Raw genomic sequence first — 12,112 nt, 5'->3', positions numbered from 1 at the left:
GAACAGGTGTACCACATAGCAAGAGAGGGAGCAAGAGAGAGAGAGGAGGAGGTGCCAACCTCCTTCAAACAACAGCTCTCACATGAACTAACAGAATGAGAACTCATTCATTACCCAGGAGGGCACAAAGCCATTTATGAAGGATATGCCCCCATGACACAAACACCTCCCACTAGGCTTCACCTCCAACACTGGGGAATACATTTTGACATGAAATTTGGAGGGAACAGACATTCAAATCATACTATTTTACCCCTAGCCCACCAAATCTTGTGTTCTTCTCACATTGAAAAATATAATCATCTCTTCCCAACAGCCCCAGAAAGTCCTAACTCATTCCAACTCAAGTCCAAAGTTCAAAGTCTCTCCTGAGACTCAAGACAAGTTCCTTTCACCTATGAGCTTGGAAGATATGAAACAAGTTACTTACTTCCAATATATAATGGTGGCACAGGCATTGGGTAAACATTCCCATTCCTTGGCCAGGTGTGGTGGCTCATGTCTGTAATCCCAACACTTTGGGAGGCCAAGGCAGGTGAATCACAAGGTCAGGAGTTTGAGACCAGCCTGGCCAACATGGTGAAACACTGTCTCTACCAAAGGTACAAAAAATTAGCTGGGCATGATAGCGCATGCCTGTAATCCCAGCTACTCAAGAGGCTGAGGCAAGAGAATTGCTTGAATCCGGGAGGTGGAGGTTGCAGTGAGCCAGGATCACACCACTGCACTCCAGCCTGGGCGACAGGATGAGACTCCATCTCAAAAAGCAAACAAAAAATCCCACTCTGAAAGGGAGAAATTGGCCAAAAAAAGGGGGATTGGCCCCACACAAGTCTGAAACCCAGGAGGGCAGGCATTAAACCCTAAAGTTTCAAAATAATCCTTAACTCCATGTCCCACATCCAGGGCACGCTGATGCAAAGGGCAGGCTCCCAAGGCCCTGTGGCTTTGCAGGGTGCAGCCCCTGTGACTGCTCTCGTGGGTAAGAATTGAGTGCCTGTGGCTTTTCCACGTTCAGAATTTAAGCTTCTGGTGGCTCCACCTGGGCACTTGGGCTTTCCCATACACCCTCTGAAATCTAGGTGGAAGCTGCCAAGCCTCCTTAATGCTTGCATTCTGTGAACCTGCAGGCTTAACACCATGTGGACACCTCCAAGACTATGGCTTGCACTCTTTGGAGCAGGGCCTAAGCTGTATCTGGGGCCCTTAGAGTCCCAGTTGGAGCCAGAGCAGCCTGAATGCAGGGAGCAGTGTCCTGAGGCTTCACAGCACAGCAGTGTCCTGGACCTGGCCTTTGAAACCATCCTTTCCTCCCAGGCCTCTGGGCTTATGATGGGAGGAGCTGTTCTGAAGACTTCTCAGATAGCTTTGGGGCTTTTTTTTTCATTGTGTTGACTATTAGCAATGTACTTCCATTTAGGCATTCACATCTGTTTAGCAAGTAGTTACTCTGCAGCCTGCTTGAATTCCTCTCCTGAAAAGCCTCTTCTGTACTACAGGGCCAGGTAGCAAATTTTCTGAATTTTTATGCTCTGATTTCCTTTTAATTAGAAGTTCCAACTTTAAGTCACTTCCTTGCTCTCATATCTGATCATAGTGTGTTAGAAGCAGCCACACCACATCTTGAATGCTTTGCTGTTCAGAAATTTCTTCTACCAGATACTAGATCCCTAGCAGCCAAGCTCTTTGTTACAGTGTAACAAGGGTGACCTTTGCTCCAGTTCCTAATAAGTTTCTCATTTCCATCTGAGACCTCATCAGCCTGGCCTTCACTGTTCATATTTTGATGAGTATTTTGGTCACAACCACTTAGCAAGTCTCTGAGAGGTTCCAAACTTTCCCTCATCTTCCTGTCTTCTTCTGAGACCTCTAAATTCTTCCAATTTCTGCCCCTTACCCAGTTCCAAAGCTGTTTCCACATCTTCAGGTATCTTTATAGCAACACCCCACTGTCAGTACCAATTTTCTATATTAGTACATTTTGCATTGTTATAAGAAATAATAAGAGACTGGGTAATTTATAAAGAAAAGAGGTTTATTTTGGATGATAAATCTTCAGATTGTACAAGAAGTGTCATGCCAGCATCTACTTCTGGTGAAAGCATTAGGAAGCTTTTAGTCATGGTGGAAAGTGAAGGGCAAACAGGCATATCACATGGCAGGAGACAGAGCAAAAGAGAGAGGAAAGAGGTCCCAGGCTCTTTTAAACAACCAGATCTCATATGAACTCATGGAGTGAGAACTCACTCATTACCACAAGGACAGCACCAAGCCATTCATGAAGAATCTGCCCCCATGACCCAAGTACCTCCCACTAGGCCCCACCTCCAACATTGGGAATCACACTTTAACATGAGATTTGGAAGAGACACACACCCAAATCATATCAAAATGTATTAGTTAAGGTTCTATTGAAATAATTTAGGAGAAGAAAAGATGATACATACCAGGTAAATGAGCAAGGAGCGATCAGATTATAAATCACTTTTGTGTATATCATCTGTATTTATCTCTAAGAAACTTTGGAATTTTTAAACTTCGGAATTTTTTCTTCAGCTTGTATTTTAGCTTTAGAGGGTACATGTGTAAGTTTGTTACATAGATATATTGTGTGACACTGAGGTTTGGGGTATGAATCCCATCATCCAGGTGTTGAGCTTAGTACCCAAGCTTAGTACTCAGGAAATGCTCAAAACAGGAAGTTTTTCAATCCACACTTCTTTCCCTCCTTCGCCGCTCTAGTGGTCCCCTGTGTATATTGTTCCCATCTTTATGTCCATGTGTACTCGGTGTTTAGCTCCCACTTATAAGTGAGAACATGTCATATTTTGTTTTCCGTTTCTGCATTAATTTGCTTAGAATAATGGCCTCTAGCTGCATCCATGTTGCTGCAAAGGACACAATTTTGTTTGTTTCTATGGCTGTGTGGTATTCCATGGTGTATATGTACTACATTTTCTTTATCCAATCCACCATTGATATGAATCTAGGTTGATTCCATGTCTTTGCTATTGTGAATAGTGCTGCAATAAACATATAAGTGCATGTGTCTTTTTGGTAGAAGAATTTATTTTCTTTTGGATATGTACCCAGTAATGGGATATAGCTCTGTTTTAAGTTCTTTGAGAAATCTTCAAACTGCTTGCCATGGTGGTTGAATTAATTTATATTCCAACAACAGTGTATAAGTATTCTCTTTACCCACAGCCTTGCCAGCATCAGTTATTTGTTGACTTTTTAATAACAGTCATTCTGACTGGTGTGAGATTGTATCTTATTGTGGTTTTAATTTGCATTTCTCTGATGATTAATGATGATGAACATTTTTTCATGTTTGTTGGCTGGCTGCTTGTATGTCTTCTTTTGAAAAGTGTTTGCTCATGTTCTTTGCCAATTTTTAAATGCAGTTATTTGTTTTTCTCTAGTTGGTTTAAGTTCCTTACAGATATTGAGTATTGGACCTTTGTTGGATTAATAGTTTGAGAACATTTTCTCCCATTTTGTAGGTTTTCCATTTACTCTGTCCACAACTTCTTTTGCTGTTCTGAAGAGCTCTTTAGTTTGATTGGGTTCCACTTGTTAATTTTTGATTTTTTAAACTGGATTTTTAAACCCCGTTTTACAGATGAGAAAACTGAGACTTAAAGAGACAAATTTTTAAGATCATAAAATTGGTAAGTGGTAAAACTAGGTCTTAAATGTAAGTCTTTTTAAAATTTTAAATCTCAACTTTATGTATATAATTGGTCAGTCACTGTGCTTGATGTGAAATATACAACTGTGAATAAGATGCAATTTCTGTCTTCTGGGACCTTATTGCTTGATGGGAAACAGATGAGTTTAAAATTTGCTTCAACGCAATCTGATAAGCTCTATGCTGATGATAGGTGCAGAAGGTGACATCAGTCCCAAGAATGGGTAGGATTTTGGCAGGCAAAGATCAGGACAGCATCTAAGTGGAAAAATTGTATAAGCAATGACATGGAGGCTAGAAAGTTGTCCTGTTAAGTTGGAGTCTAGGGGCATTGTTGGAAACTGAGTTGGAAATGTACACTGAAGCCAGATCATGGAGGGCTTCTATGAGCATTCAACCAACACTTATTTTTTGGATGTACATCATGACAAGCTATTGTCTGAAATGCAGGGATTACAGCAGCAAACAAGACAAACAAAATCCTTGTTCTTATGGGCCTTACATTCCAGTAGGGAGAAAAAGACAATAAATGAGTAACATAAAAACAAGGTACCAAATATGAAAAGTGTTAAGAACATTGGCAGCACAAATGAGGAATATGTGGTAGAGAGTGATTGGGGTGATACCGTTTTAGAATAAATGCCAGAGAAAGCTTCTCTCACGAGGCAACTTTTTAACCAAGACCTGAATGAAATAAGGATTGAGCCACACCAAGATTGAGAAGAAGACTATTCTGATCAAAGAAATAGCTGGTTCAAAGGTCTCCAGGTGGGGATCAGCTTGTCCTGCTAGAATCATGGAAAGAAGGCCAGAGTGATTAGAAAACAGTGATGCAGAGGAGAATGGTGAAAGATGAGGCTTTGCAGGGCCCCATCCTATAGGAAAGTCCTGAGAACAAAGTTGGATTTTATTCTCAATGTGGAGGGAAGCTACTGGGAATTTCAAGTAGGGAGTGGCACAATGTGGTCTACCTTTTTAAAAGGGATGGGGAGTCCCATCAGGAAGCTGTATTCTAGGAGAGGTGGCCTGGAGTGGGATGACGGGAGTAGAGATGAAAAGAATCATGGATTTGGGCTGTTTTGTGTTTTGAGACAGAAAAAAAAAGGACTTGGCATGTAGATGATGCACTGATTGTTGAGCAGCTTCCAGATTTTGAGTTCTTTCACCCTGATTCTCCACCTTCTGATTTAGTTTGCTAGGGAGAGTTTAAGTTACAGAGAATATTTGTGTAGGAGACTCTTCCTACACATGAACACATGTGTCATTTAAACAGCAGCCAACATATGGGCATTCTCACTGATCTTGAGGCCCAGGACAAGCCATGGCCCTTTGCATTTTTCTCTGTCCCCCAGGATCACAGTCCTAGCTTAGATGCCTTTCTTCTAAGTCCTTCTTAGGACTCTTTCGCAGTCCTTCTAGGTATAGCTACTTACATCCTTGGTGTCATAACAGTAATTTTCTTATACTTATGACATTGTGCCTTGCATAATGGTTGTTTGCTGTATATATTGGTCTTACTATATTTTTATTTTCTTCAGGAAAGCAGCTATTATTATGAGTTATCATATTCTTCCTATGGTAAATACAACATTCCTATCTTCTCCTATATTTCCTAGACTTATTTGCAGCTAGAGTTCTAGATGTGAATTAATGTTTTTCCAATTAAGCATATTTGCATGATATTTGGAAGGTGAAAGTGAGTTAGAGACCATCACACCAAGATTTTGGCTTTTTGTTTTTTTTGTAAATAAGGTTATAGAGACAGGTTGATAGGCAATTTTGGCAGCAATGTCAGAGGCTTCTGAATCACATGTTTCTGATTTTTGGATTGCAAGTCTGGTAATGTATTGAACTCAATAGTCCCTGGGGTTGATTTCTAATTTCTAATAATTCAGTCCTTATTGTTCTAGGCAGTAAAGCCCTTATTGTTTAAAAGACCTAAAAAGGTTAGTTTTGTTCCTTGAGCCATAACTAAATGAGGAGTTAATTCAGTCTCTCTTGTTTGTCCCTGTGGTTTATATGCAGTAGATGCCCAATTAATGTCCAGTTGAATTTATTACAAAGCCAGACTTATTTCCTCCACCTGTCCACTTATTCAAAAACAATTAGTACCACTAGACATCACTGGCTATATTAAGTGCTGAGCAGTACAAAGTTGAGTAAGATACGGTCTTATTCCCAGTTTTCCAGGAGAGAAAATTACCATAGAGTGTGGGCCAAATGATATAACAAAAGTGAGTGTGAACTTAGAGAAAGCAGAGTTTGGAGTGTCCAGAAAGGCTGCTTAGAAGAGGTGAGGTTTTAGTTGGGACCCAGAGGATGCCTAGGGTTTTTTCAGGCAGAAAATAGCAGGGAGGTATTCCATGCTGATGGGATGGCATATTCAAAGATATGAATTCATGAAAGATCAAATGTACTAAGAAAAGGTTAAGTCCTTGGTGTGACTGGAGCATTGGATGCTCCTGGGAGGGGCCTCTCATGTGACTAGGCTGGGTAGGTCATCTGATCAGATAGTGAGGCTTATGTGACACATTGAGGGATGTAAATTTTTTTCTCAAGTCACTGGGGAGCCACTGAGGAGAAGGGCCATTAAGGCAGTGGAGATGAAGACATGAGAAGAGATTCAAAAGTTATGGGGATGTAGAGTTGGGAAGACTCAACGACAATTTGAATGCGGCAGTGAGGGAGTGGTAAAGGTAAAATATGACTAAGTAGAGGGAGGAGGAGCTGAAAATTATATTTAGATCAGTTTCATTTTGACTCTTTGTTTTTTGTTTTGTATTGATTCTTATTTTTTTTCAGTGCCCAGGAACTCAGGGAACAAAGACATTTTAGAAATCAAGAAATAAGGTGTTATTTTTGGGAAATGGCTCAAAAGTGAAAATAGCACAATCTTCCCACAGTGAAGAAAGAAAGGAGTCATGAAAGTCATTGCTCATCAATTATTTATTAGATATTTTAATACAATTCATAATCTGCACATAGATTTTCTTGAGAAGAGTTTTCAGGTCTTAGGAGCTATAGATCAACAGTTCTGATCCCCTGGAATTTGCAAACATGTGACATATACTTTCTCTCTGTTTTGTATAATCAGAAACTAGAAAGGTATTGAGTTGGAATGGGTTCATTCAGCTCTAGTGATAGGCACTATTGGACAGTCCCTCTGGTGTGGAATAAGAGCCTGGCATGGGAGATGTAGTAAACATCAGAGATGCACTCTATGTTCTCGGCTCTCCTAGCAGCCTTGAACTGAGTTTCATTCTAGTCTAGACTAGGAGGCTTGAAATTCCTGATGTTTTATCCACAGGATCCAAAGCTCACCAAACCTATGGTTCCTATCCTTGGATGTAATATAAATCTTCAGAATATCTTTTCTGTTTCTGAACTTTAGGGAGAAGTGTTCTACTGTTCTACCTTTCAATGATTCAACCAGGTCTCAGAAGTCAAAGCAGGAAATGATTTAAATACCCAAACTGATCAACATTAAGATATGATTATTTCACCCAATTTACCACCTAGATTTCACTGAATCAGAAAACCCTAGAATTGCTGCTCAAAAAACCAAAAAGCCCTTACATGAATACTAGTATTCAAAAACATCCTTGCAGGTAGATACAGCAGAGGATAGAGGGAAGAAATACATTCTTGATCTTTTAAGTAGAATTAAAGGTGAACTCAACATATAGGTTTCTTTTTTGCCTTTGTGTTGCTTTACCTCTGGTGCTCACATAGACTAGTATCAATAGGATTTCTGCTCTTGCACATAGTCATAGAGGGGGTTGGGAACAGTAGCTGCCTTGATAGGGTGACCACGCTGTTCTCTGCTTTGGGGCCTTCCACTGCTCTGGGTTGGATAGAAGGATGGCTCAGTGTGTCTTTTCTGTGAACCTTGGCTCTGGTCATCCTCATTCATGTGGAATTTTTCTCTGTTAGGACAGCTTCTCTGGGTCACTTGGGATTTTTGATTCTGAGATCCTTGATATCTCTCTTTCTCCTCATAGTTTTGTCTATTATGTTGTTGCTTATGGTTTTGATCCTCTTCATGGGTTTGCCCGTCTCGTCTTTGACTGTTCTGCCCATCTTCATGGGTTTGCCTGTCTTGTCTCTGACAGTTCTGCTCATCTTCATGGGTTTGCCTGTCTCGTCTCTGGTGGTTCTGCTCATCTTCATAGGTTTGCCTGTCTCGTCTCTGACGGTTCTGCTCATCTTCATGGGTTTGCCTGTCTTGTCTCTGGTGGTTCTGCTCATCTTCATGGGTTTGTCTGTCTCGTCTCTGATGGTTCTGCTCATCTTCAGGGGTTTGCCTGTCCTGTGTCCCACATGGACCTTCCTGACCCTCATGACTGTGTCTATCCCAACTTTGATGGCCCTGCTCTTCCTTTGCCCAGTGGCTCTGCCCCTCACCATGACTCTGCCTGGTCTTGGCCTGTCTGTGGCCCTGCTCATTACTGCATGATTGCCAGTCTCTCCCTTTGTGACAAAGTGGTCTTTCTTGTTGGATGTGTGCTAAGAGTTTGTGTTGGTGGTGTTGGCTATCCTCTTCAGGCTCCCATACCTGGTGGATGTTCTCCTGTGAGTCCCTAGACTGGAATCCCTGTCCCTGGTTTTGGTACCCTTTCTGTCCTGGAGTCTGTTGACTTAGCCTCCCTGATCTTCCTGATTGCTCAACATAAGAGGCTTTTCTTGTTCCTTCGGTCCCTTGGAAGTACTTATTTTGCCCTTGTATTTCCCCAGTCTGTGATTGAACATAGCAGGAACTCTGGCCTTGTCTGTCTGTCTGACCATAATGATAACTCTGACTTTGTCTGTCTGTCTGACCACAATGGGAACTCTGGCCTTGTCTGTCTGTCTGACCATAATGATAACTCTGCCCTTGTCTGTCCATCTGACTGTAGTGGGAACTCTGGCCTTGTCTGTCTGTCTGACCATAGTGGGAACTCTGGCCTTGTCTGTCTGTCTGACCATAGTGGGAACTCTGGCCTTGTCTGTCTGTCTGACCATAGTGGGAACTCTGGCCTTGTCTATTTGTCTGACCATAATGGGGACTCTGGCTTTGTCTGTCTGTCTGACCATAGTGGGAACTCTGGCCTTGTCTGTCTGTCTGACCATAGTGGGAACTCGGGCCTTGTCTATTTGTCTGACCATAGTGGGGACTCTGGCTTTGTCTGTCTGTCTGACCATAGTGGGAACTCTGGCCTTGTCTGTCTGTCTGACCATAGTGGGAACTCTGGTCTTGTCTGTCTGTCTGACCATAGTGGGGACTCTGGCTTTGTCTGTCTGTCTGACCATAGTGGGAACTCTGGCCTTGTCTGTCTGTCTGACCATAGTGGGAACTCTGGCCTTGTCTGTCCATCTGACTATAGTGGGAACTCTGGCCTTGTCTGTGTGTCTGACCATAGTGGAAACTCTGGCCTTGTCTGTCTGGCTGACTGTAGTGGGAACTCTGGCCTTGTCTGTCTGTCTGACCATACTGATAACACTGGCCTTGTCTGTTCGTCTGACCATAGTGGGAACTCTGGCCTTGTCTGTCTGTCTGAGTGTAGTGGGAACTCTGGCCTTGTCTGTCCATCTGACTGTAGTGGGAACTCTGGTCTTGTCTGTCTGTCTGACCATAATGATAACTCTGGTCTTGTCTGTCCATCTGACCACAGCCTAATTCCTGACCCAGCCTCCCAGACTGTCCACAATAAGAGCCTGATTTCTGTTGATTTGTTTGGTTAAAGTGAGAGTCTTGTCCAAATGTTTCAGGCTGTTGTGCAAGTCTTTCAGACTGACCATAATGAGAATCCTGAACTGGTTTTTCACACCCATTTAAGGCAAAGATATGTCCCTGCCATTTAGTCTGGCCCCTGGTAGATTTGTGACTCACTTTTTTACCAGAACCAGAGCTGGAGTCTTGACTTTGTCTCTCTGACTGATTAAAGCTGAAATCCTTGTCTTGTCTCTCAGACTGATTGTGGTGAGAATCTCTGTCTTGTCTCTCAGGCTGACCATTGTGGGAATCTCTGTCTTGTCTCTCAGGCTGACCGTGGTGAGAATCTCTGTCTTGTCTCTCAGGCTGACCATGGTGGGAATCTCTGTCTTGTCTTTCAGGCTGACTGTGGTGGGAATCTCTGTCTTGTCTCTCAGCCTGACCGTGGTGGGAATCTCTGTCTTGTCTCTCAGGCTGACTGTGGTGAGAATCTCTGTCTTGTCTCTTAGGCTGACCATGGTGGGAATCTCTGTCTTGTCTTTCAGGCTGACTGTGGTGGGAATCTCTGTCTTGTCTCTCAGCCTGACCGTGGTGGGAATCTCTGTCTTGTCTTTCAGGCTGACCATGGTGGGAATCTCTGTCTTGTCTTTCAGGCTGACTGTGGTGAGAATCTCTGTCTTGTCTCTCAGCCTGACCGTGGTGGGAATCTCTGTCTTGTCTTTCAGGCTGACCATGGTGGGAATCTCTGTCTTGTCTCTCAGGCTGACCACTGTGGGAATCTCTGTCTTGTCTCTCAGACTGACTGTGGTGGGAGTTCTGCCTTTCTTCCTCGTGCCTCTGTCTGTGTTGTGTACCTGTGTTTCCTGGGAACTTACGGTCTTGTGCTCCTTCCTGCCCCCTTTCTTGCTGCGAGGTCCTGCCTCCATATGACTTATTGTCTAGCTTACGATAGCAGGCTTGGACCAACTGGAACACCAACAAGAGGTACTCATGAAAATCAACATGTCCATCTCGGTCTTGATCTAAGAGGTTCAAGATGGTTTCCACAGTCTCTGGGTCATTTGGTCTCTGTTAGGAGATAAAACAAAGAGCAAAATCAGATGCTTTCCTGTGCATACTAAGATGTGTATTAGTGTTCATGCCTCAATCCATTAGGTACTGCATGGACCTTCCTAGGTTGAAAAACCATTAATCTGAGGTGGTGTGGACTTGGCGCTAGTCTTTGATCAGTTGGTTCTCAGAACCTTGCTGGATCAATGGGAGCAGGGAGTAGATACACTTATTTAAAATCAGCTCCATTAGTAATTAATTTGATTCATTTCAAAGTTATCCCATTCCATCACAGGCTGTACCCTAGTTGTTTACCTCCTTTTTTTTTCTCACTGCACTGTGAGATCCTAGAAGGAGGGGAAGCTGATTTTATTCATGTTTGTATCCCTTGTGCCTAGGGGTGTAGAGCAGGTGCTCAGTGACTCTTTATTGGTTGAATGAATGAATACATGAAAAGATGTGTGGATAGCACTAAAATATAGAAATCAAGGTATGAATCTTAGGTCTTCATCTGAGAAATTATTCCCTGTTACCTTGAAGTTATACTCCCTCCTGTTCAAACTCAGATACAAGGAGGTGTGTGTGTGTGTGTGTGTGTGTGTGTGTGTGTGCGTGTTTGTGTGTATGCTGGGAGAGAACTACTAAGGAACTGCCTGAAATTCCTTTTGTTATAGGGTGGAGCAAGACCAAATAAAATAATGCATCCAACTCTGGTGCAGGTGTCAGAGTCATTCACACTTGATCCCATGGGGCTATGTGTCTGTGTATCTCACCTGGAGGATGTCTCCAAACTCAGCCAAGAGCAGTTGTTTCAACTCCTCCTTGCATAGTAAGGCACAGTCCCCATTCTCTTTGGCATATTTGTGAAACACCTCGATCACACTGAGTATGCTACTCAGGAGTTGAGCCATTTTGACAAATACAGGTGAACCTAAAAGAAGAAACAAGATTTCTCCTGCCCTTAGGATAATGACCATGAGACAGCATTTCCACAGGGAAAGTGAACCCTCTGGATCTGGGAAAAAGTTTAAGAAGTGAGAGAGCCCCTTCTTAGCTGTACCCCTCCTTTGCCCTGACTCACAGTCAGGGACCAAATATCATTGCTGTAATGGGAGATGGTGCAAACTTGGTTCCCCTGCTATAAAAAGAGACAATTTCTTAAAAAACAAAAAATGCATTGCAGGTGTTTTACATATCCCATCCTCTACTCCAGGTAGGATTCGCTTGATTGAAACTCTCATATCAGAACAAAAGGAAGGGAGGCCAGGACGCCCAATAGAGGCAGGGCCAGAAGCTAGCATAGTAGGGCATAATTTTCGACTAACAACTAGCAAACTGGAGGGGGCACTAAACAGATCCCACTGAACAGGTTTCAGTCTTGTAACAAGCCTTTCTTAAGCAAGGAAGAAGGCTGAAAGTCTCTCTTCATGGTCTAAGGAAGCTTTCTGGGAGGCTAAATTCCAGCAAATGCTTCTGGCCTGGATGATTTTGGGACATGCTTATAAAATGAAATCAATGAACATAAAAGCTGTTACAGATAAAAATAGCAAGTGGGTACATAGCCAAATTAAGGGCACAGATTATAGGAGGTATATATAATCAGTTAGGTCCACATTGGCCATGCTGGGAGACTTGGGTCTTTTGGGATCTAAATCTCAATTACATTTTTTTTCTTG

At 42.7% G+C, this 12,112-nt stretch overlaps 1 protein-coding gene across 1 annotated transcript; it reads right to left on the bottom strand.

Moving 5' to 3' along the window:
- Window positions 1–7,433: 7,433 nt before the first annotated feature.
- On the bottom strand, window positions 7,434–11,353 carry LOC105497879 (repetin). Its single transcript, XM_011769404.3, has 2 exons — window positions 11,210–11,353; window positions 7,434–10,454 (listed from the first exon to the last, which is right to left on the bottom strand). Exons 1-2 carry the CDS (start codon window positions 11,345–11,347, stop codon window positions 7,434–7,436), a joined length of 3,159 nt encoding a protein of 1,052 aa, XP_011767706.2. The 5' UTR covers window positions 11,348–11,353.
- Between the last annotated feature and the right edge of the window lie 759 nt (window positions 11,354–12,112).

Source organism: Macaca nemestrina, chromosome 1, assembly GCF_043159975.1.
Source record: "Macaca nemestrina isolate mMacNem1 chromosome 1, mMacNem.hap1, whole genome shotgun sequence".
Lineage (NCBI taxonomy): Eukaryota > Metazoa > Chordata > Mammalia > Primates > Cercopithecidae > Macaca > Macaca nemestrina.
The sequence above is the reverse complement of the archived record's forward strand: the minus strand, read 5'-3'. Positions and strand labels throughout refer to the sequence as shown.